The sequence below is a fragment of the Dasypus novemcinctus genome, chromosome 8, assembly GCF_030445035.2.
Source record: "Dasypus novemcinctus isolate mDasNov1 chromosome 8, mDasNov1.1.hap2, whole genome shotgun sequence".
NCBI classification, from domain to species: Eukaryota; Metazoa; Chordata; class Mammalia; order Cingulata; family Dasypodidae; genus Dasypus; species Dasypus novemcinctus.
The window spans coordinates 128739605-128763370 of record NC_080680.1 but is presented as its reverse complement, the minus strand read 5'-3'; the positions used below and the strand labels follow the sequence as shown (position 1 = coordinate 128763370).

Here is a 23766-nt window from a genome sequence, read left to right as displayed (position 1 = left end):
GAGAGGTGGGGCGGGCGGCCCCTCTGCCTGGAGGGGTGGAGGGGGCAGGGGCTGCACGCTCAGGGCCCCGAGAGGCCAAGCCCCCGGGGCAGGGCTTGGAGCTGACGGGCCGGCCGAGGGCAGCCGGTGCCCCAGATAGGGCGCGGGGCAGTGGAGGCAGGAAGCCGGGGCTCGGTGCCACCAGCCCCCTCAGCAGCGGCGTGTGGGAAAGCCTGCCAGTCATTTCCTGCCCTGGCCCGGGCCCCGGGTGCTGACCCAGGAGGAAGTGTCCCAAGGCTGAAGGCGGGGTGGGGCTCGTGTCTCCCGCCCACTTTCCAGGGCCGCCCCTCGGGAAGGAGTTGGGGAGCCCTGGGGGGTTGCTGTCCCCGAAGTCTTTCATTCGCCCTCTATGTGTGACCCGGACACTGGACACAGCGCGACCCCACTCCCTCCCATTCCGGCCTCCAAGCTAGGGGCCTGCCTGCCCTCCGGTGCCCTCTGCTGGCCACACAGGAAATCGCCCCGGCCCCCTGCAGGCCCAGCCTGGGGGGGTCTGTCCCACCTGTCCCTGCGTTCCAGCCCCAAACCGAGTCTGCGGAATTCGGAATCCACTCACCCCCTAACCCCCGGTGCAGAGACCAGACGCCCTCGGGCAGGAGAAAACAGGCCCCAGGTAGGGGCCACCTTGGGGCCCCGTGACCCTACCTGGGGAGCCCCCTCCCCCCACCTCAAAGCTGGCCAGGCCCGCCCTGCCAGCCCCCGGGGTCAGCGAGGGGCTCACTCACAAGGAAACTCTCGGGGTCAGGGAGGAGGAGACCCCCTTCCACGCAGCCCACTATGGCCTCGGTGGACGGCACGAGTCAGGACCAGCCCCGGTGGGATGGGAACGTTGACCCCCGATGCCCGGGAGGGCAGCCAAGCTGCGCAGGGGCTCCCCGGCCGGGCTGCGGCCCCTGGTTTGCACTTCTGGAGGAGGGCCGGCAGAGGGGGCGACCTGGGGGGCTGAGCCTCCCCCAGCATCCCTTCCAGCTCAGGAGCACAAGGGGGCCCAGGGGCCAAGGGCCGCGCAGGGCGTGTCTGCAGGAGGATGCAACTGGGGGTGGCCGGGCGCAGCCGGGGGCCACGGGGGGGAAGGGCCCAGTGCCCATTGGTCACCTGGCCCTGGAGGCTGGGCAGGGGCTTGGGTTGGATGTGGGTGCTGAGGGGCCTTAGAGACAGGGCTGGCCAGGGGACCGCCCGCGGGCTGGGGAGGGGGCGCAGGGCCTGCGGGGGGCGGGGGGGGGGGGGGGGGATGGTCACAGGTCCTGCCCGTCCTCGGGAGCGCGGCCGGGGGCGGGGGGGTCTCCCGGTCCGGGGTCCCGGGCTCCTCCCGAGCGCGGCCGGCAGGGGTCGCGGGCGCGCGCGGGGTCGCGGGCGGCGGGCGCGCGCGGCGCCTTTAAGCGGGGGCGGCGCGGGCGGGGGCGCGCGGGTCGCTGTCGCCGTCGCCGCCGGGGCGGAGCCAGCGCGGAGCCGGTCCCGGGCGCGGGCGATGCCGAGCGGGGCGGCGGGCGGCGGGGCGCGGCGCGGCCATGGGCTTCCTGCACCAGCTGCAGCTGCTGCTCTGGAAGAACGTGACGCTGAAGCGCCGGAGCCCGGTGAGGGGCGCGCGGCCTGCGGGCGCGGGGGCGCGGGGGGCGCGGGGGCGCCGGGCGCGGGAGGCCGCGCCGCAGGCCGGAGCCCCCGCCCGCCCGCTGGCGCAGCAGCCCCGCCCGCCGCCCGCCGCCCGCCTGGGGGGCTCGCCGCGCCCCCGGCCCCCGCGCCCGCCGCCCTCGCGGCTCGGGGGCTGAGTCACGGGCCGGCGCCCCGCGCGGCCGGCTGCGGGTCGGGGGCAGGCGCCCAGCCCTCGGGGCGCGGAGACACCACGGCTTCCAGGGGGGAGGCGGGCCCGGGGCTGGGGTCCCTTTCGGATCCGGGGCACCGTGGGCCCCAAGCCCAGCCCCCTTGAGCCGCGTCCCTTCCCGCCCTCCATGGCCCGTCCGCCCTTGGGGAGGCACCTGACACGGCGCTTGGTCTCGGCACCCCCACTCCCCGCCCTGGCACCTCCACCGGCCCGTGCTGCGTTTTTTTTTTTTGCTACCAGGAATGTCCTTGCTGTTCCTGCTTGGCCAGCGGCCTCCTGCACCCCTTTGTCCTTTGGAGCCCAGGCTCGGCTGCTTGGGGCTGTGCTCCACGCCTGGGCAGCCACCGGGCCTGAGGGCATAGCGGCCTCAGGGACAGGTGCCCTGGGCGGGAGCGGGGCTGGGGCGGGACGGCCCCTCCCGCCTCCTGCCCTGCGGGTCTGCCCAGGTCACCCAGAGGCCTGGCCAGCTCAGGTGTCTCAGCGCACCCCTGGGATTTTCCAGGGCGGGGCCCAGAGCAGCTCGGGTTCCCATGGCCTGGCCCTGGGCCCTTGAGGGGGGTGGGGGAGCCTGAGGAGGAGGCGTCCTTTTGCCCAGCCTGGGACCCTGGGGTTCAGTGCCCCATGCCCCTGGGCAGCTCCTGCTCGGCCTCCCTTGCCCCTGTCCGCTCCTCCTTGAGCTGGCCTTTGAGGTGCCCACTGGGAGCCCCAGGGCTGCGGCCGGGGGGGGGGGGGTGGCGCCGTCCTCCCCGCGGCCTCCCAGGGCTCCCCCGGGCACCTGGCCCTGGCGGTGAGCCAGGGTTGGGGCAGCTTCCTCCATCGGGCACACAGACAGGGCAGCCCTGGTGCAGCCCCCCAGCTCCAGGCCTGGGGTCCCTGGGGGTGGCAGGGTGGAGGTGGCAGAGGCAGGGCTGGGACGGGGCATCATCAGAATTTGCCCCAGGGGTCTTGGCAGGAGGGGCTTCCCCCAAGGGCTGGGAGCAGAGTGGGAGTGGTGGAACTGGTGGGGACCTCGGGGTCCTCTCGGCCAGGGCCCTGCGGGCAGGTGGGCGCTGCCAGGGGGCAGCGTGGGCCTCCGTGGGGCAGGGACTTCTCCGGGCAGCTGGGGTCTTGTGGGCTTGCTCCGAGGGTCTGGGCTGCCTGGGAGCTGGAGCACACGCCCACCCGCCCCAACCCCGCTTTCCCCGGGAAGGGCCTGGGGCTTCGGAGCTGGACTCCGGAGGCTGGACTCGGGTGACCAGAGGCGTCCCGCGTGGCCTGGGGGTGGGGGCGTGGTGGAAAGGCAAGGACGGGGAGCGCCAGCCCACAGCGGGCCAGGGACCTCCACACACAGCCCGCTCCCCCTTCCCAAGCTCGGTGCCCGCGTCCTCGTCTGTGAGTGTGGCCACCACCTCTTCATTAGCTGGATGCGGGGCAAACCCGGCGCCAGAGGAGCCGGAGGGTGGAGGCGGGGGGAGGCGGCACCCCCTGCCTCCAGTTACTGTGGCAACTCGGCCCTCACGTCTCACCTGTTCCCCCCGACCCCCGATGGGGCAGGTGCCCCGAGGAGGGGGGCCTCAGCTGCGTGGGGGCAGCTGGGCAGCTCCAGAGGGGGGAGGGCGGGCCCCTGGCAGGTGCCTAGGTGGGGCTGAGCCCACACGGCCCGCCCGCCACCCGAGGCCCCTCGCGGTCGCCCCCAGCAGGCCTCTTCCCCTCCTCCCGGCAGCTCGTGCGCGGCCGTTGCTATAGCGATGGGGGAGGCGGCCGGGCCTGTTGCTGCAGCCACGGCAGCGAGGTGCCCGGTGGCAGGTGGCGCGGGCAGGGCTGGCACCATGGCCGTGACCCCTGCCTCGGGTGCCGCCGGGTGCGCACCCAGCCGCCCCTGCCTGGGGGCGCGGTGGGGCCTGCGGTGCCTCTTGGCGGGCAGGCGGGCACGCCCCGGGCTCGGGCCTGGCTGGCAAGGGCCGGGGGCCGGCACAGGCTGGGACGGGCGTGGGGCGCGGAGACACACAGCCCGGAGTGTTCCAGACCACAGAGCGCTATTGTCAGTGACAGTAAACACAGCGGCCTCCCCACCGGGCGGGCAGGGGCTCGGCCTGCGCCGGGCGGGGGCGCCGCTGGGGAGCACCCAACTCTGGCTCCCAGTGCGGTGGGGCTGAAGGGAGCCTGGCGCCCACAGAGGATCCACGTGGCCCCGCTGGGCGGGTGCAAGGGTCAAGGGTGCCCGGGGGAGGGGGAGGCGGCCCTGGCCAAGTGCTCCGTTGGTCTGGTGAAAACGGAGGCCACAGGCTCAGGCCCAGGCCTCCACCAGCCCTGCCCGCGTGGCGCGGGGGGAGCCGCGGTGGTCCCGGGAAAGCTGAGCCCAGGCTGGGCCCGAGCAGGAGCTGGGACTCGAGACCCAGGAGCCCCCCTGAGTGTCCCGGGCAGAAGGAGGTGCCTCTCCCGCAGGGTTGTCGGGACCTCCTCTCACCAGCCACCCCGCGTGGGGGCTGGACAGCGCCGCAGACATGGCGAGGAGGAGGGCCGGCCCTGGGGGAGTGTCGGAGGGGCCAGCCGGTCCTGCCCAGGCAGCCCTGTCAGGTGGGGAGGGGGAAGATGAGTTGGGCAGAAACAGGTCAGAGTGGACCGCTGGCTGGCTGATTTGTCCCTGCTGGCCCTAGCGGTCCTCACGGGGCGAGGTGCCCCGAAGTGAGACTTTGCCGAGCCCGCCTCGGCGAGGCATGGACCCCGGGGGCGCCCCGGGAGGCCCAGCTGGGGGGCGGGGCTCACGCGGCCTCCCTTTCCAGTGGGTCTTGGCCTTCGAGCTCTTCATCCCGCTCGTGCTCTTCTTCATCCTGCTGGGGCTGCGGCAGAAGAAGCCGACCATCTCGGTGAAGGAAGGTGAGCCGCCCCCGCACGCGCGCCCCCGTGCGCACGGCAGCACGCACGCCCCGCGGGAGCGCGCGCAGGGCCGGCTGGCGGGGCCGGGGGCGGCGGGCCGGCCGCGCGGCGCCAGCCCTCACCGGCCTCCTCTGTTCTGTCTCGACCCCCCACGCATGGCCTCCCACCCTCTCACGCCACGCCGCCGCATGCAGTCTGTAAGTGAGAGCCACCTGTCCACCTCGCCCCGGCGGCTGCGGCGGGATGGCCCATGGTCTGCTGTGGCTTGAGCAACTCTCTCTGCTTGCATTAACAGCCCCTCCCAGGTCCGGCCGGGCCCCACAGGGCAGTGAAGGGCCAGGCGGCTGGGCCACGCCTGGTGCCCGGGCCAGGCTGTCTGGGTGTCTCTCTGTGGGGTCTCCAGGCCGTCTCCCCTGGGTGGAGAGCACCTGGGCTAGCCTGGGCTGGAGCTGGGCTAGCCTGGGCTGTGGCTGGGCTAGCCTGGACTGGGGCTGGCTTGATGAGCCTACAGCTGGGCTAGCCTGGGCTGGGGCTGGGCTAGCCTGGACTGGGAAGCCTGGACTAGGTCTGGGTTTGACTGGGCGGGGGCTGGTCTAGCCTGGCTTCTTTCCCCTCCTGCCCCTGGGAGCTCCTGCACCCACTCTGCTAACCAGCTGGCCAGAGAGGTTAGAGGTCACTGCCCAGTGGGGGCCGCACGTGCCCCCCCTGGCCCTGGGAAGTGCCACAACTGAATTCTCAGGGCAGGGTGGGGGGAGGGGCCAGGGCCTCGTGGCCTTAGCCTGGCCGAGGAGAGAGGGCTACCCTGGGAGTTATGGGGGTGGGGTGGTGAGTGGCCCTTTGACCTCTGACCTGCCATGGTCATTTGCACTGGAACTCTCGGTCCCTAACACAGCTGGGGCTGGATGCTCTGCCCTGCCCGCCGTCTTCTGCCGAAGGCTGCTTCCCCTTCCTGACTTTCTCCCAATTTCTCCTCTCCGCCCGTCTCCCCCCCTACATGAACCCCCCCCCCTCACTGCCCTGTCCCGCCAGCCTTCTACACTGCAGCGCCCCTCACGTCCGCTGGCATCCTGCCCGTCATGCAGTCGCTGTGCCCCGACGGCCAGAGGGACGAGTTCGGCTTCCTGCAGTACTCCAACTCCACGTGCGTGCCCCCCACTGGGGGAGGGACCCCGGGAGCCCCTCCCCCTACCTGTCCTCCGGCCCGGCTCCTGGGGTGACGGCTTCGTGGCGCGCAGGGTCACGCAGCTCCTGGAGCGCCTGGACCGTGTGGTGGAGGAGAGCAACCTGTTCGACCCAGCCCGGCCCAGCCTGGGCGCGGAGCTCGAGGCCCTGCGCCAGCACCTGGACGCCCTAAGCTCAGGCCCGGGTGCCTGGGAGAGCCGCTCCCGTGGCTCCACAGGTGTGTCCTGGAGGGGGCAGGTGTGCCCTGGGGAGGGTGGGGTGGGGCTGGGGCCTGGTCTCTGGCATGGGGCTGGGACCCCGCCCTGGCGTTGCCACTGCCTGCCAGAGACCTGCTGCCACCCGCGGGTCTCCCTGTCACACCTTTGGGCTCACGTGCACGTGGTGCAGGCCCCGGCCCAGCCACCCACCCTGCTTCCTGCGTCGCAGCGCGAGAAGCTGGCCCTGAGCCAGTGGGGCCCCCAGCTCGGCAGGGCCCCCAGCCCATCCTTCTACCTTGCAGTGGCTACTTTCTCCCTGGACTCTGTGGCCAGGGACCCGCGGGAGCTCCGGCGCTTCCTGACGCAGAACCTGTCCCTGCCTAATGGCACTGCCCAGGCCCTCCTGGCTGCCCAGGTGGTCCCTGCCGAGGTGAGGGGCCTTGCCCCACGGCAGGTCTGGTCACTCTGCCTCGCCCTCCTGTAGCCCCTGGAGGTGGGCGTGGGGGGATGCAAATGATTGGAGCCAAACTCCAGGGTGCTGGGGAGGACCCCCCGGCCTGAGCCCTGCCCCCTCCCCAGGTCTATCGCCTGCTCTTTGGGCCATCACCTACCCTGCATGTGGATTCTGGCCTTCCCAGGAGTCAGGTGCCCTGGGGCCACCAAAGTAGCAACGCTCTGATCCGGATGGAGGTGAGGGGGCTGGTGGGTGGGATGCAGGCACACACCTGCCACTGGGTAGGTGTGCCTGCCCAGGCAGGTGAGGAAGAGGGCGCCTGATCCTATCAAGCTTCTCCTGGGGCAAGGGAGGGTACGGGGGTGGGGGCAAGCAGTACGGCCATGTCGGGGACCCCCATGGTGCAGAGTCCAGCAGTTTCAGGCCTGAGCAGAGTGGGTGGGGCAGGGTGAGGGCCGAGGGCTGTCCTGGTTCGGGACCTTGGCCCCCTTCCTGTGGGGGTGCCTTCCCAGAGTCCTTCCTTGGCCCCAGCTGTCCCCCTGTACCTCCCCCAGGAGCTGCTGCTGGCCCCGGCCCTCCTGGAGCAGCTCACCTGTGCGCCAGGCTCCGGGGAGCTGGGCCGGATCCTCGCAGCGCCCGCAGGTCAGCAGGCCGTGCTGCAGGGCTACCGCGAGGTCGTCTGCAGCGGGCCAGCCGCAGCCCGCGCCCGGCGCTTCTCTGGGCTGGCGGCCGAGCTCCGTGAGCAGCTGGACCTTGCCCAGCTCGCCCAGCAGGTGAAGTGCCTGGTGCTGGGGAATGTGCCACGGTTGCGGTGGACCCCGGGGGCTCTTGCGTCCAGCCGTGGGTGGACGGTGCCTGCTGTGGGGTGTCCAAGGTCATTTCCTCATGCCATGCTCAGACCCCTGCATGTCACCCTCCCTAACGGGTTACTTCCCCTCCCCACCCTGCACCCCTCCCTTGGTCCCCGCCCCCAGCCTGTCCCAGCTGCACGGGGCCCTCCTGCCCTGGGCCCTCCAGCTGCCAGCCTCCATTTCCCATGTACCGTCTCCCCCTCAGCTGGGCCTGGATGCTGCCAACGGCTCAGACCCCCAGCAGCAGCCCCCACCCCCGCGGCAGCTGCAGGCGCTGCTGGAGGACCTGCTGGACGCCCAGAAGGTTCTACGGGACGTGGATGTCCTCTCGGCCCTAGCCTTGCTGCTGCCCCAAGGCGCCTGCGCGCGCCGGCCGCCCGGGTCCCCAGCCAGTGGCCCCGGAGGGGCAGCCAATGGGACCGGGGCCAGATCAGGTCCCAACGCCACGGCCGAGGAGGGCAGCCTGCCCGCGGCCGCCCCCGCTGCCCCGGACGCGCTGCAGGGCCAGTGCTCGGCCTTCGTGCAGCTCTGGGCGGGCCTGCAGCCCATCCTGTGCGGCAACAACCGGTAGGTGGGGCGGGGAGGGGGCGCGCCAGCCGGACGGCCCACTCTGTCCCCCACTCCCAAGCCAGCAGCCCTGCCCGCACTCTGGGTGCCCACTGGGCCCCAAACCCCGCCCGAGGCCCCGCCCACCCCAGGCCCCGCCCACCAGGACCCCGCCCGCCCCCAGGCCCCGCCCGCCCGAGGCCGCGCCTAACCCCTCCGCCCCGCCCTCCGCCCAGCACCCTGGAGCCCGAGGCTCTGCGCAGGGGCAACATGAGCTCCCTGGGCTTCACGAGCAAGGAGCAGCGGAACCTGGGCCTCCTCGTGCACCTCATGACCAGCAACCCCAAGATCCTGTACGCGCCCGCGGGCTCCGAGGCGGACCGCGTCATCCTCAAGGTGCGCCCCTGCGCAGGAGCCGCGGGGCCCCCGCCTGTGAGCCGAAGGGGTCGGGGGATCGCCATGTGTGGGGCGCAGCACGGCCAAGGGGGAGCCCGCCCCGGGGCTGGGGGTTCCTGGCCCGGGCTGCCGTGGATTGCAGAATGCAGTGGAGGCCAGCGGCTGGGTCCGGGCCTGCGCTGGGTGGAGATGGACGCACGTGAGCCCTGCGCTGTGACCAGGTGGCCCGACTGGGCCGAGGACGGGTGTGGGGCTGAGGGACAGCTGGGTGGGTGATGCCCTGGGCTCTCCGGGGGCACCTGCCCTTTCTGGGAGTTGAGTCGGGAGGGGTCAGCTGTGGGTGAGGCTGGGGGCCCTGGGTGCCAAAGGGATGCCTAGGACGGGACAAGCAGCGATGAGGGCTGCGGGCAGGGCCCTTAACGGGTGAGCTGAGATGGGGCGTCGAAGGAGCTCGTGAGGGAGGCTGAGGCTGCGCGGTGTCTGAGGTGGATGGGGACAGCTGTGTGGGCGCTGCAGAAAGGCTGGTGTGTGGGGGGTGCTGCCAGGTCCAGTTGGAAGTTCGGCCGGCAGGAAGAGGCCGTTAGCACCCGTGGCACGGCTGTGGGTGGGGATGGGCTGCGGCACACGCAAGGGGGTGGCGGCCAGCCGTGCCTCCCGGCCCCCCTCCCACAGGCCAACGAGACCTTCGCATTTGTGGGCAACGTGACTCACTATGCCCGGGTCTGGCTGAACATTTCGGCCGAGATCCGTGGTTTCCTGCAGCAGGGCAGGCTGCAGCGGCACCTACAGTGGCTGCAGCAGGTGCGGGGAGGGGAGCTGGGGGAGGCGGTGGGAGGGGCGGGGTGGCTGGAGCAGGCCGCCTTCTGAGCCGGATCCTCACCGCCCCAGTATGTGGAGGAGCTGCGGCTGCACCCCGAAGCGCTGAACGTCTCGCTGGAGGAGCTGCCCCCTGCCCTACGCCAGGACAACTTCTCCCTGCCCAACGGCTCGGCCCTCCTGCAGCAGCTGGACACGATCGACAACGCGGCCTGCGGCTGGATCCAGTTCATGTCCAAGGTGGGCGAGGGCGTGCCCGGGCGGTGGGGCTCCGTGCCTGCGCCCAGGCCTGGCTCCGACGGCGTGCTGCCCCCCAGGTGAGCGTGGACATCTTCAAGGGCTTTCCCGACGAGGAGAGCATCGTCAACTACACGCTCAACCAGGCTTACCAGGACAACGTCACCGTGTTTGCCAGTGAGTGCCTGGTGGGCCCCGCCCTGCCCCTGCCCCGGGGTCCCCCGGCCCCCCGCACCATGGCCAAGCCCGCTCTCGCCGGGCCCCGCCCACGCCCCCGCCGCGCACCCCCAGGTGTGATCTTCCAGACGCGCAAGGACGGCTCGCTGCCACCGCACGTGCACTACAAGATCCGCCAGAACTCCAGCTTCACTGAGAAGACCAACGAGATCCGCCGCGCGTATTGGCGGCCCGGGCCCAACACGGGGGGCCGCTTCTACTTCCTCTACGGCTTCGTCTGGATCCAGGGTGAGGGGCGGCCCGGCTGCGCGCAGGGGTGGGGGCGGGGCCGGGGCCAGGGGGCAGCCCTGACTGCGCACCCCCCGCAGACATGATGGAGCGCGCCATCATCAACACCTTCGTGGGGCACGACGTGGTGGAGCCGGGCAGCTACGTGCAGATGTTCCCCTACCCCTGCTACACGCGCGACGAGTGAGTGCGGCGCCGCGGGGCCCCCACGCCCTCAGGCCCTGCCTCCTGCCCCCCATGCCCCCCATGCCCTCAGGCCCTGCCTCCTGCCCCCATGCCCCCCACGCCCTCAGGCCCTGCCTCCTGTCCCCCCATGCCCCCCATACCCTTCAGGACCCTGCCTCCTGCCCCCCATGACCCTCAGTCCCTGCCTCCTGCCCCCCCATGCCCCCACGCCCTCAGGCCCTGCCTCCTGCCCCCCGTGCCTCCTGTCCCCCTCGCCCCTCAGGTCCTGCCTCCTGCCCCCCACGCCCCTCAGGCCCCTGCCTCCTGCCCCCCCACGCCCCTCAGGCCCTGCCTCCTCCCCCCCATGCCCCCACGCCCTCAGGCCCTGCCTCCTGCCCCCCACGCCCCCCACGCCCCTCAGGCCCCTGCCTCCTGCCCCCCACGCCCCCCACGCCCCTCAGGCCCCTGCCTCCTGCCCCCCACGCCCCCCACGCCCCTCAGGCCCCTGCCTCCTGCCCCCCCACACCCCTCAGGCCCTGCCTCCTCCCCCCCATGCCCCCACGCCCTCAGGCCCTGCCTCCTGCCCCCCACGCCCCCCACGCCCCTCAGGCCCCTGCCTCCTGCCCCCCCACGCCCCTCAGGCCCTGCCTCCTCCCCCCCATGCCCCCACGCCCTCAGGCCCTGCCTCCTGCCCCCCACGCCCCCCACGCCCCTCAGGCCCCTGCCTCCTGCCCCCCCACGCCCCTCAGGCCCTGCCTCCTCCCCCCCATGCCCCCACGCCCTCAGGCCCTGCCTCCTGCCCCCCATGTCCCCCTCGCCCCTCAGGTCCTGCCTCCTGCCCCCCACACCCCCCATGCCCCTCAGGCCCCTGTCTCCTGCCCCCCACGCCCCCCACGCCCCTCAGGCCCCTGCCTCACACCCCATGCCCCCCACGCCCCTCAGGCCCCTGCCTCACACCCCATGTCCCCCTCGCCCCTCAGGTCCTGCCTCCTGCCCCCCACACCCCCCATGCCCCTCAGGCCCCTGCCTCACACCCCATGCCCCCCACGCCCCTCAGGCCCCTGCCTCACACCCCATGCCCCCACGCCCCTCAGGCCCCTGCCTCACACCCCATGCCCCCACGCACCTGCCCCCCCAGCTTCCTGTTTGTCATCGAGCACATGATGCCGCTCTGCATGGTCATCTCCTGGGTCTACTCGGTGGCCATGACGATCCAGCACATCGTGGCTGAGAAGGAGCACCGGCTCAAGGAGGTGGGAAGTGGGGGACAGCAGCAGGGCTGCAGGGAGGCGGGGCCCCAGGGGCTGGCAGCTGCCGCCTCCCTGCCAGGCTGGGGCCGGGGGCTGGGGGCGTGCGCCCCGTGCCCACCCAGCCGCCCCCGCGCCCCGCCGCAGGTGATGAAGACCATGGGCCTGGACAACGCCGTGCACTGGGTGGCCTGGTTCATCACCGGCTTCGTGCAGCTGTCCATCTCGGTGACGGCGCTCACCGCCATCCTCAAGTACGGCCAGGTGCTCATGCACAGCCACGTGCTCATCATCTGGCTCTTCCTGGCCGTCTACGCCGTGGCCACCATCATGTTCTGGTGAGCAGGGCCGCGCCCACACCACACGGGCACTCAGCCAAAGAGGCCACGGCCGGCCGCACCCAGGGGGCGGGTGCGGGCATGGGCGGGGGCGTGCCCTGCTGACGGCTGCGGCCCCCAGCTTCCTGGTGTCCGTGCTGTACTCCAAGGCCAAGCTGGCCTCGGCCTGCGGCGGCATCATCTACTTCCTGAGCTACGTGCCCTACATGTACGTGGCCATCCGTGAGGAGGTGGCGCACGACAAGATCACGGCCTTCGAGAAGTGCATCGCGGTGAGGGGCACATACGAGGGCGTGGCCGGGGCTCGCGGGCAGGCGGAGCGTCCCTCCTGCCACCTGCCCACGTCACGCTCTCTCGCAGTCCCTGATGTCCACCACGGCCTTCGGCCTGGGCTCCAAGTACTTCGCCCTGTACGAGGTGGCGGGCGTGGGCATCCAGTGGCACACCTTCAGCCAGTCGCCGGTGGAAGGGGACGACTTCAACCTGCTGCTGGCCGTCACCATGCTGATGGTGGACGCGGCCGTGTACGGTGTGCTCACGTGGTACATCGAGGCCGTGCATCCAGGTACTGGCACCCCCGGCGAGGGGTGGGGCAAGTGGTGTCCCCGGAGCCACACAGGGTGGCGCGCGTGCCCCAGGCCCGGGGTCAGCCTCGCCTGCCTTCCCCGCCCCCAGGGATGTACGGGCTGCCCCGGCCCTGGTACTTCCCGCTGCAGAAATCCTACTGGCTGGGCAGTGGGCGCGCGGAGGCGTGGGAGTGGGGCTGGCCGTGGGGGCACGGGCCCCGCCTCAGCGTCATGGAGGAGGACCAGGCCTGCGCCATGGAGAGCCGGCGCTGCGGTGAGCGGGCCCAGGGCGGAGGGCGGTGGGAGCGGGCGCCCCTCCTCCCCCGCCCCGGCCCGCTGACCCGCGTCCCTGTGCAGAGGAGACGCGCGGCATGGAGGAGGAGCCCACCCACCTGCCGCTGGTGGTGTGCGTGGACAGGCTCACCAAGATCTACAAGAACAGGAAGCTGGCCTTGGACAAGCTGAGCCTGAACCTCTACGAGAACCAGGTGGTCTCCTTCCTGGGCCACAACGGCGCGGGGAAGACCACCACCATGTGAGCGACCGGGGGCGGGGCGGGGCGGGCCGGGCCGGGCGGCCTGGCTGGCAGTGGCAGGAACCGGCTGGCCTCGCCTGCCCAGGTCCATCCTGACCGGCCTGTTCCCGCCCACCTCGGGCTCGGCCACCATCTACGGGCACGACATCCGCACGGAGATGGACGAGATCCGCAAGAACCTCGGCATGTGCCCGCAGCACAACGTGCTCTTCGACCGCCTGACGGTGGAGGAACACCTGTGGTTCTACTCGCGCCTCAAGAGCAGGGCGCAGGAGGAGATCCGCAAGGAGATGGACAAGTGGGCGGGGCCACGGGGTCCGGGGCGGGGCCGCGCAGGGAGCGGGCAAGGGGCGGGGCGGGGCTGTACTGGGAGTGGACAAGTGGGCGGGATGGGGGCGGGGCCATAGGGGAGGCGGGGCTGCGCAGGGAGCGGGCAAGGGGCGGGGCCGGGGGCGCAGACGGCGATCCGCAGGGAGACAGCAAGTGGGCGTTGGGCTGGGGCGGGGCGCGGGCAGATCTGGCACAGAGGAGCAGTGAGGGTCTCCCCCCCGCCCATGCCCAGCCCCACGCCCTGTGGCCCCCTCGCCTCTCCAGGATGATTGAAGACCTGGAGCTTTCCAACAAGCGTCACTCGCTGGTGCAGACGCTGTCCGGGGGCATGAAGCGCAAGCTCTCCGTGGCCATCGCCTTCGTGGGCGGCTCCCGCGCCATCATCCTGGACGAGCCCACGGCCGGCGTGGACCCCTACGCGCGCCGCGCCATCTGGGACCTCATCCTGAAGTACAAGCCTGGTGAGCGGGGCACGGCTGACGCTGGGGCGGCCGAGGGGCGGCCACTGCCTGCCCGGCCCACCCCCTGACCCGACCCGCACGGCGGCAGGCCGCACCATCCTCCTGTCCACCCACCACATGGACGAGGCCGACCTGCTGGGCGATCGCATCGCCATCATCTCCCACGGCAAGCTCAAGTGCTGCGGCTCCCCGCTCTTCCTCAAGGGCGCCTACGGCGACGGCTACCGCCTCACGCTGGTCAAGCGGCCCGCCGAGCCCGGGGGTCCCCAAGGTGTGCGCCGGGGCCGCCCTGTCTGCGGGGAAGGGGCGGGGCCCACCCCCGCCCCAGGGGCCCGGAAGCCCCGTCGGCCCCTGCCCACCCCTTGCCCTCCCCCGGCAGAGCCAGGCCTGGCGTCCAGCCCCCCAGGGCGCGCCCCGCTCAGCAGCTGCTTGGAGCCCCAGGTGTCGCAGTTCATCCGCAAGCACGTGGCCTCCTGCCTGCTGGTCTCCGACACCAGCACCGAGCTCTCCTATGTCCTGCCCAGCGAGGCTGCCAAAAAGGGGGCCTTCGAGCGCCTCTTCCAGGTGGGCGAGTGGGCAGGGAGGGCGGGCTGGGGGCGTGGGCACCCGCCCGCCACGCCAGGCCTCACCCGGCCCTCCTGTAGCACCTGGAGTGCAGCCTGGAGGGGCTGCACCTGAGCAGCTTCGGGCTGATGGACACAACGCTGGAGGAGGTGTTTCTCAAGGTGTCGGAGGAGGACCAGTCGCCGGAGAACAGCGAGGCGGGTGTGTGGTGGGAGGGCCCCTGCAGCCCCTCGCTAGCCCCCTCCCACAGCTGCACGGGGGCCCGGGGCTTATCGCTCCCACGTCTCTGGGTCTGGGGGCCTGGGTGACCAGGTGGGCTCAGGGATGGACCTGCAGGGCCAGGTGCGCAGGTGGGCTGCCCTGAGCCCTCCTTCCTCCTCGCCGGCCTCTGTGCCCTACAGACACGAAGGAGTCCCGGAAGGACGTGCTCGTGGGGGCCGAAGGGCCTGTGGCCGGCCAGACTCCAGCCGGCAACCTGACCCGGTGCTCAGAGCTGGCCCAGTCGCAAGTGTCCCTGCAGTCGGCGTCCTCAGTGGGTTCTGCCCGGGGCGACGAGGGCACCGGCTACGCCGAGGTGTACGGCGACTACCGCCCGCTCTTTGACAACCCGCAGGACCCCGATAACATCAGCTTGCAAGGTGGGGGCACGGCTGAGCGTGGGGGCACGGGGGTGCGCAGGGCAGCACGGGCCACCGCTCAGCCCGCCTGTCCCTGCACAGAGGCTGAAGCCGAGGCCCTCACGCGGGTCGGCCAGGGCAGCCGCAAGCTGGAAGGCTGGCGGCTCCAGATGCGCCAGCTGCACGGCCTGCTGGTGAAGCGCTTCCACTGCGCGCGCCGCAACTCCAAGGCGCTCTGCTCCCAGATCCTGCTCCCCGCCTTCTTCGTCTGCGTGGCCATGACAGTGGCCCTCTCCGTCCCCGAGATCGGTACGGCCGCTGGTCGGTGGGCTTGGGCCATCGGGGGGCTCTGAGGGTGAGCGGCCAGCCTTGCCCCGGCCCTGCTCCCTAGTGACCTGGGGACACCCTGGTCAGGGCCAGGACCCCAGGCTCAGGCCCTCTGGGTCTTTTTTTTTTTTTTTAAAGATTTATTTATTTCTCTCCCCTTCCCCCACCCCGTCCCAGTTGTCTGTTCTCTGTGTCTACTTGCTGGGTGTTCTTTGTCTGCTTCTGTTGTTGTCAGCAGCATGGGACTCTGTGTTTCTTTTTGTTGTATCATCTTGCTGCGTCAACTCTCTGTGTGTGTGGCGCCACTCCAGGGCGGGCTGGGCTTTTTTTGCACTGGGTGGCTCTCCTTATGGGGTGCACTCCTTACACGTGGGGCTCCCCTACGCGGGGGACACCCCTACGTGGCAGGGCACTCCTTGTACACATCAGCACTGCGCACAGGCCAGCTCCACACGGGTCAAGGAGGTCTGGGGTTTGAACCACGGACCTCCCATGTGGTAGGCGGACGTCCTAACCACTGGGCCAAGTCTGCTTCCCCTCTGGGTCTTGAGAAGAGGGCGCGAGGCCTGGGGGCGCCGGCTGACCCCGCTCAGCCTCCACCCCTTCCCAGGCGACCTGCCCCCTCTGGTCCTCTCGCCGTCCCAGTACCACAACTACACCCAGCCGCGCGGCAACTTCATCCCCTACGCCAACGAGGAGCGGCGGGAGGATCGGTGAGGCCCCAGGCCGGCGTGGGCGGGAGGTGGGCTGGCACCTGCCACCCCCGCTCATGGTCGTTGTCCCCCACCCCCAGCCTGCGGCTGTCGCCCGACGCCACCCCCCAGCAGCTCATGAGCACCTTCCGGCTGCCGTCGGGCGTGGGCGCCACCTGCGTGCTCAAGTCCCCCGCCAACGGCTCTCTGGGGCCCACGCTGAACCTGAGCAGCGGCGAGTCCCGGCTGCTGGCCGCCCGCTTCTTCAACGGCCTGTGCCTGGAGTCCCTCACGCAGGGGCTGCCGCTGTCCAACTTCGTGCCGCCCCCGCCCTCGCCCGCCCCGTCCGACTCCCCGGCCGCGCCCGATGAGGACCCCCTGCAGGCCTGGAACGCCTCGCTGCCGCCCACGGCCCTGTCGTGGACGTCGGCCCCCTCGCTGCCGCGCCTGGTGCGGGAGCCCGTGCGCTGCAGCTGCTCCACGCAGGGCACCGGCTTCTCGTGCCCCAGCGGCGTGGGCGGGCACCCGCCCCAGATGCGCGTCGTCACCGGCGACATCCTGACCGACATCACCGGCCACAACGTGTCTGAGTACCTGCTCTTCACCTCCGACCGCTTCCGGCTGCACCGGTGAGCTGGGGCGGGGCTGCTGCCGAGGGCGGGGCTCCGGTATCGCGCACCCGGCCTCACCGCCCTGCCCGCCCACCTGCCCAGGTATGGCGCCATCACCTTCGGCAACGTGCAGAAGTCCATCCCGGCCTCGTTTGGCGCCCGGGCCCCACCCATGGTGCGGAAGATTGCGGTGCGCAGGGCAGCCCAGGTAAGCGGCGCCGGGGCTGTGGGCTCCGTGCCGGGGCCACCTGCCGCCTGCCGTGCCCCACAGCGGCGCGGGGTCTCCTGTGCCCGCAGGTGTTCTACAACAACAAGGGCTACCACAGCATGCCCACGTACCTCAACAGCCTCAACAACGCCATCCTGCGCGCCAACCTGCCCAAGGCCAGGGGCAACCCCGCGGCCTACGGTGAGCAGGGGCGGGGACAGGCGCGGGGCGGGGTCCAGGGCAGGGGGCAGCCTGAAACTGTCCGCCGCCCGCAGGCATCACCGTCACCAACCACCCCATGAACAAGACGAGCGCCAGCCTGTCCCTGGACTACCTGTACGTGCGGCTGGGGGACACGGGCGGCGGGGGGCGGCCCGGGGCGGCTGTGGCCGGCCGGGCGCAGGGCTGAGGGCTGCCTCGCCCCCAGGCTGCAGGGCACGGACGTGGTCATCGCCATCTTCATCATCGTGGCCATGTCGTTCGTGCCGGCCAGCTTCGTGGTCTTCCTGGTGGCCGAGAAGGCCTCCAAGGCCAAGCACCTGCAGTTCGTCAGCGGCTGCAGCCCCGTCATCTACTGGCTGGCCAACTACGTGTGGGACATGGTGCGCCCCCGCCCGGGCCACGCCCCTGCGCCCGCGCCCCCCGCCCGCGCCCGCCCGCGGCCCCCTGCCCAGCCCGGCCAGCCCCTCCCTCCCGCTCTTGCAGCTCAACTACCTGGTCCCGGCCACCTGCTGCGTCATCATCCTCTTCGTGTTCGACCTGCCGGCCTACACGTCGCCCACCAACTTCCCCGCCGTGCTCTCGCTCTTCCTGCTCTATGGGTACGGCCGGGCGGCGGCGGGGCACGGGGGCGGGCGCGGGGCGGGGGACAGCCAGTGACTGCCGCCCGCCCCCAGGTGGTCCATCACCCCCATCATGTACCCGGCCTCCTTCTGGTTCGACGTCCCCAGCTCGGCCTACGTGTTCCTCATCGTCATCAACCTCTTCATCGGCATCACGGCCACCGTGGCCACCTTCCTGCTGCAGCTCTTCGAGCACGACAAGGTGGCGGGCGGGCGGGGCCCGGCGGGGGCGGGGGCGCAGGGGGCGGGGCGGGGGCGACGGGGCCGTGTCGCCGTGCCGCCCCGCAGGACCTGAAGGTGGTCAACAGCTACCTGAAGAGCTGCTTCCTCATCTTCCCCAACTACAACCTGGGCCACGGGCTCATGGAGATGGCGTACAACGAGTACATCAACGAGTACTACGCCAAGATCGGTGGGCGCGGCGCCCGGGCGGGCCGCGGCGGCGGGGAGGGGGGGGCGTGCAGCGGGGGTTGGGCGGCCGGGCACCCCTGGCCCGGGCCCTGAGCCGGCTGCCGCCCCACAGGCCAGCTGGACAAGATGAAGTCGCCGTTCGAGTGGGACATCGTGACGCGCGGGCTGGTGGCCATGACCGTGGAGGGCTTTGTCGGTTTCTTCCTCACCATCATGTGCCAGTACAACTTCCTGCGGCAGCCACAGTGAGTGGGGCGCGGGGGCGGCGGGAGGGGCAGCGGGGCGCGCAGCCGCGGGGTGCTGCCACCCTGCTCCCCCAGGCGCATGCCGGTGTCCACCAAACCCGTGGAGGATGACGTGGACGTGGCCAGCGAGCGGCAGCGGGTCCTGCGGGGGGATGCGGACAACGACATGGTCAAGATCGAGAATCTGACCAAGGTGGGTTGGCAGGAGGAGGCGGGAGCATGGGGCCCCGGAGGGTGGGGAGCAGGGCCCAGGGCGGGGAACCGGGCCCAGGGGGTGTGGCGTGGGGGGCGGGCCCAGGCGCCCGGCTGCGCGGCTGAGGGGCAGGCGCCCTGGCCCAGGTGTACAAGTCGCGGAAGATCGGCCGCATCCTGGCGGTGGACCGCCTGTGCCTGGGCGTGCGGCCCGGCGAGTGCTTCGGGCTCCTGGGCGTCAACGGGGCGGGCAAGACCAGCACCTTCAAGATGCTGACGGGCGACGAGAGCACGACGGGGGGCGAGGCCTTCATCAACGGGCACAGGTGGGCAGGCGCGTGGGGCGTGGGTGGCTCCGAGGGGCCGCGTCCCCCGCGTGCTGGTGACGGCCGCCGCTCCCCAGCGTGCTCAAGGAGCTGCTCCAGGTGCAGCAGAGCCTCGGCTACTGCCCGCAGTTCGACGCGCTCTTCGACGAGCTCACGGCGCAGGAGCACCTGCAGCTGTACACGCGGCTGCGCGGCATCCCCTGGAAGGACGAGGGGCGGGTGAGGGCCGAGTGCTGGGCAGGGCCAGGCGGGGCCGGGCAGGGCCTGGAGGTTGTGGACCTGGGGCGGGGCCTGGGTGCTGGGTGGGGCATGGGCGGAGCCTGGAGGTTGTGGACCTGGGGTGGGGCCTGGGTGCTGGGCGGGGCCTGGAGGTGTGTGGGCCTGGGGGTGGGGCCTTGGTGCTGGGCGGGGCCTGGGTGTTGGGCGGGGCCTGGAGGTGTGTGGGCCTGGGGGTGGAGCCTTGGTGCTGGGTGGGGCCTGGAAGCATGTGGGCCTGGGGGCGTGGCCTGGGCCCTGGGTGGGGCCTGGAGGTGTGTGGAACTGGGGGCGGGGTCTGGGCACTGGGCGGGGCCTGGGCGGGGCCTGGAGATGCAGGGTCTGGGGCAGTATGAATTTTAAGGGGGGCCTGGGGGGTGTGAGGTCTGGGCGCTGGGCGGGACTTGGAGATGTGTGGGACCTGGGTGCTGGGTGGGGCCTGTGTGGGTGAGGATCTGGGGGCAGGGCCCGGGTGCTGGGCAGGGCCTGGGGCAGCGTGGGATCTGGTGGGGGGTGGGGGCTGGGGCTGGGCGGGGCCTCAGGTGTGTGTGCTATGGGGCCATCGCCTGGTGCTGGATGGGGCCCAGGGAGGCGCCTGGTAGGGCCGGGGTGTGTGGGGGTCTGTGGGCGGGGCCCAGACAGGGCCTGAGCAAAGCCTGGGGGTGTGAGGGTCCTGGGGGTGGGGCCTGGGTGCTGGACTGGGCTTGGCACCTTGACACAATGTGGGATCTGGGGCCTGGGCCTGGGAGCTGCGGCCTGGGCGGGGCCTGGAGGTGTGTGGGATCTGGGGGCGGGGCCTGGGGGCGGGGCCCGGACCCGGAGCCCTCTCTGTCCCGCAGGTGGTGCGGTGGGCGCTGGAGAAGCTGGAGCTGACCAAGTACGCCGACACTCCAGCCGGCACATACAGCGGCGGCAACAAGCGGAAGCTGTCCACGGCCATCGCCCTCATCGGGTACCCTGCCTTCATCTTCCTGGTGAGTCCCCGGGCCGGGGGTGCGAGGCCGGGCGGGGGAGGGGGTGGAGCCGCTAAGGCTGCTGTCCACCGCCAGGACGAGCCCACCACGGGCATGGACCCCAAGGCCCGCCGCTTTCTCTGGAACCTCATCCTCGACCTCATCAAGACCGGGCGCTCCGTGGTGCTGACGTCGCACAGGTGCGGCCGCCCCCACCCCCTTCCCGCGGCGCCCCGGGCCCGCGCGGTGCCAGCCTCTCCCCTCTGCCCGCAGCATGGAGGAGTGCGAGGCGCTGTGCACGCGCCTGGCCATCATGGTCAACGGGCGCCTCCGCTGCCTGGGCAGCATCCAGCACCTGAAGAACAGGTGAGCCCGGGGGCGCCGGGCACGCCGGGCGTGGGGCTGCGGGCTGCCGGGGCTCCCGCCCGGGAGGTTTGGGGATCCCCGGGCATGGACGTGTTCCGCCAGGTTTGGAGACGGCTACATGATCACTGTGCGCACCAAGGGCAGCCAGAACGTGAAGGACGTGGTGCGCTTCTTCAACCGCAACTTCCCGGAGGCGGTGCTCAAGGTGGGCGTGGTGTGGCTGGGTGGAGGCGTGGCCACGGGTGGGGCGGGGCGTGGGGCGGGGCCTGCGAGGCCGTGACCTCCGCGTCCCCGCAGGAGCGGCACCACACCAAGGTGCAGTACCAGCTCAAGTCGGAGCACGTGTCCCTGGCCCAGGTGTTCAGTAAGATGGAGCAGGTGGTGGGCGTGCTGGGCATCGAGGACTACTCGGTCAGCCAGACCACCCTGGACAACGTGAGTGCCACCGGTCTTGGCCCCCACCCCTGCCCGGCCCCGCCCGCCCACCTGGCCGCGCCCTGCCCCTCCCCAGGTGTTCGTGAACTTTGCCAAGAAGCAGAGCGACAACCTGGAGCAGCAGGAGACCGAGCCCCCCTCGGCCCTGCAGTCCCCGCTGGGCCGCCTGCTCAGCCTGTTCCGGCCGCGGCCCACCCCCACGGAGCTCCGCGCCCTCGTGGTGGATGAGCCCGAGGAGCTGGACACGGAGGACGAGGGTCTCATCAGCTTCGAGGAGGAGCGGGTGAGGGGGCTGGCGGGGCGGCCTCGGGGGCTCAGCCTGGGTGGAGGGGCAGCTGGCCATGGCGATGCATCTCGGGGGCAGACAGGGACCCGCACGGAGGCCCCTGGGCACGGGGGCTGGAGTGGAGCTGGGAAGGAAAGCTGGAGACGGGCCGAAGAGACGGACTGTGGCAGCGCCCAGAGCTCCTGGGGAACAGCGGGCGGCACAGGCGGAGCCGGGCAGGGGTACGGGAGCAGAGGGAGGAGCCCGCCGCGGCCCCCCGGCCTGGGCAGAGCGGGCGTGGGGGCCACCAGGCACCGGGTGGGTGTGGGGGGGAGGCCGCCACCCCAGACCGGGCCTGCCTGCCGCCCCCAGGCCCAGCTTTCCTTCAACACGGACACGCTCTGCTGACCGCCGGGAGCTGGTTCAGACGTGGCGGGGGACAGCCGGGTGGTGGCTGAGGCCCCATCCCCAAGCCCTCCGAGCCCACCCCCTGGGTCCTGGAGTGGGGGTCCAGGACCGATGGCTTCAGTCCCTCCTGCGCCCACTACCCCATCCCCAGCCCTGTGATCACTGCGGCCGCCCACCCCCAACTGTGCCAAAGGCTGGCCCGGCCACCGGGCCGCACCCTCACCCCGCTTTGCCTTAAAGCCTTGGGGCGGCCCAGCCCCCCGGCCCTGCTTCTGCCCAGTTCTGCCCACCACCACGGGGTCAGACCTGGGCCCCACCGCCCGTGCTGGGCATCTCCGCCTTCTCCCACCACGGCCGAGCCCGGCCTCCCCGTACGTGGACGCTGGCGGGCTGCCTGGCTGGGCCCGCTGCCGCGGAGCGGAAAGCACAGGTCGTAGTACCTATTTATTTTGCTTTAGGGCAGGCAAGGGCCGGGGCAGACAGAATGGAGGAGCTGGCCCTGCCGACCAGGCCAGGGCCAGCCCTCCCTGTCCGTTCAGCTCCCGTCCACTCTCCCATCCGGCTTAGCCCCTGCTGCCCCCGCTGGGAGCCTGGCCTGTACATAGCGCACAGATGTTTGTTTTAAATAAAAACAACAGCCAAACCTGCCCTAGCTGTGTGTGAGGTAGCCCCACGGGCTGTGCCAAAGCCACCCGGCTTCTGGCTTCACCCCCCGGGCACATCTGGACCAGGGCCCAGGTGCAGGGAGGGGGCAGCTGGGCAGTTGGCAGTGCTGGTGGGTGACCGAGGCCATGGGCCTCTTCCCTCCCCTTCTCCCCACTCCCCACACCTGGGCTCCCTGGGTGCCGGGGTCTCACGCCAATGAGGGTGGGCTTTGGGGCAGGTCTGAGTGGGGTTCACAGCGGGTCTAGCAAGTGGCCAAGGCCCCCAGGAGGCTGGGGTGTGGGCATGGGCGAGGCTGACAAAAGCTGGGCTGGCATGGGCTGGGGTGGTGGCTTCCATCTGGGCCACGCGAGCTTGGGGTCCTGTGGACGTCCGGCTGTGGCCGCCACGTTCTGGGGTTGCTGAGAGGCTGTGCCCAGAGGGCGATGCTGGGGGCCGTTGGGATTCACGCCGTCTCTGGGGCCTGGGGACAGCGGGTGCCCAGTGTGGTGAGAACCACGGGGTTTGAGGTCAGCCTCGCGGGAGAGGCAGGCCCCCCCGGGTGGGGCTCAGGGCTCGGGGACCCAGTCCCACCAGCCCCAAGAGCGAGCCCCGCCAGCAGGAAGACCCCAGGCTCCGGGGGTGCGCAGCCTGGCTGGCGTCCAGGTGGCCCCCTCAGCCGGCCCTGGCAAGGCCCCCGCCCCGCCACGGACCCTGCGAAGAAATGACCAGCTGTGCTAGCTTGAGCCGCTCGACTTCTGATCTGTAACGTGGGAGTCGAAACTGATCCATCACTGCAACTTTTTATTTTAAAGCCTCAGAGAAGCTGCAGGGGCCATACCGTCCACAGCGTGGACCCAGATTCGCCGGCCGCTAAAACCCTCCCTGGTTGCTTTCCCTTGCCCTCTCTCTGCACACCTTTCTTTGTGCTGACCCATTTTAAAGTGAACAGAAAACCGAGGCCCCTCCAGCCGCTCTCCCCCAAGAACAAGGGCTGAGCGAGCACACGCTGTGCCCCGGCACACAGGCCAGGTTTTCTTGCAGTCCCCTCCCCACCCAGGACCCTGTGGCCTCCCCGAAGCCACTGCCTCACTCACCCTGCTGTCCTGCAGGAGGCGTGGGGACGATGGCTCCAGCTGCATCAGGATCGGATGCTGTCCTCGTGGCCAGATGCAGCTTTGGGCCGGGATGCCATGGGGTCCTTCATGGGCATGCCAGGTCACGCGCGGTGCCGGTCGTCCAGTGCTGGCCGTGTTGGGTGGGATTGCGTGGCTCGGGGCGGCGCCAGCTCTGCTCCATGAGGGAGCCTTTCTCCCCTTGGGGCAGCAAGCCGTCTTGGGTGATGCTTTGGCCACGGAATGTTCTGGCACCCAGTGGTTTTGGCCCACAGGTGCCACAGAATGGTGATTCCCAATCATTTAATTCTTTCTGCTTTCATTAGCTGGCATTTTTCTGGCACAAAGAACTGCTCCCCTTTTAAAATGTCACCATGCACTCGTGCTTTCTTCCTTCAATGAATCTTAAAATTCATTAGGTCACTTTCGAGCACTGAAATGGCCCCGGATTTGGCCAACAGAACCCCTGCAAGGTGCCTTTCATGTGCTTGCGACTCGTTCCAACCTTTTTTTTGAGTACTTCCTTATTTCTTGTTACAAGATTTCCGGGCACACTCCACCCTCTCCCCCTGAAATCAGCCACTTCTCTGAGGAGCCCTGTCCCCTCAGCAGGGAGTGGGTACTGGGCCTTGCTCCCAGCGTGCCGGGCTTTCTCTTCGGACCATAGTGGTTACAGTCGTTGATGGGAGGGGTCCGCAGAGAGGGGTCCTTCCGGAGAGAGCATTTCGCCAACACAGCGACAAGCCCTGGCGCCTCGGGCAGAGGCCTGGGGGGGAACAACGAGCAGACACA

At 71.1% G+C, this 23766-nt stretch overlaps 1 protein-coding gene across 5 annotated transcripts; it reads left to right on the top strand.

Annotated features, from left to right (window-relative positions):
* Positions 1-1474: 1474 nt before the first annotated feature.
* ABCA2 (ATP binding cassette subfamily A member 2) lies at positions 1475-21864 on the top strand. 5 transcript variants are annotated; one of them, XR_011649531.1, is made up of 48 exons: positions 1491-1613; positions 4621-4714; positions 5744-5855; positions 5950-6113; positions 6396-6523; positions 6673-6783; positions 7102-7320; positions 7604-7965; positions 8181-8340; positions 9013-9141; positions 9229-9396; positions 9474-9570; positions 9685-9858; positions 9939-10041; positions 11162-11276; positions 11418-11608; positions 11730-11880; positions 11969-12173; positions 12284-12448; positions 12532-12709; positions 12795-13007; positions 13304-13500; positions 13589-13771; positions 13880-14064; positions 14145-14265; positions 14466-14702; positions 14784-14990; positions 15619-15721; positions 15802-16329; positions 16414-16519; positions 16609-16720; positions 16795-16855; positions 16947-17121; positions 17225-17340; positions 17416-17563; positions 17650-17773; positions 17885-18017; positions 18093-18210; positions 18357-18535; positions 18613-18754; positions 19630-19764; positions 19840-19943; positions 20017-20109; positions 20212-20314; positions 20407-20544; positions 20621-20827; positions 21182-21372; positions 21739-21864. XR_011649531.1 is itself a non-coding variant. In XM_058302756.2 (47 exons), the coding sequence occupies exons 1-47, from the start codon at positions 1548-1550 to the stop codon at positions 21215-21217; spliced, it is 7296 nt and encodes a 2431-aa protein (XP_058158739.1). In that variant the 5' UTR covers positions 1475-1547; the 3' UTR covers positions 21218-21864. The 5 variants fall into 5 exon arrangements, 3 of the variants coding, with proteins under 3 accessions (XP_058158739.1, XP_071073224.1, XP_058158740.1); XM_058302756.2 differs by having other exon boundaries at positions 1475-1613; positions 21182-21864; XM_058302757.2 differs by lacking the exons at positions 1491-1613; positions 4621-4714 and adding an exon at positions 4947-5019 and having other exon boundaries at positions 21182-21864.
* The last annotated feature ends 1902 nt before the right edge of the window (positions 21865-23766 follow it).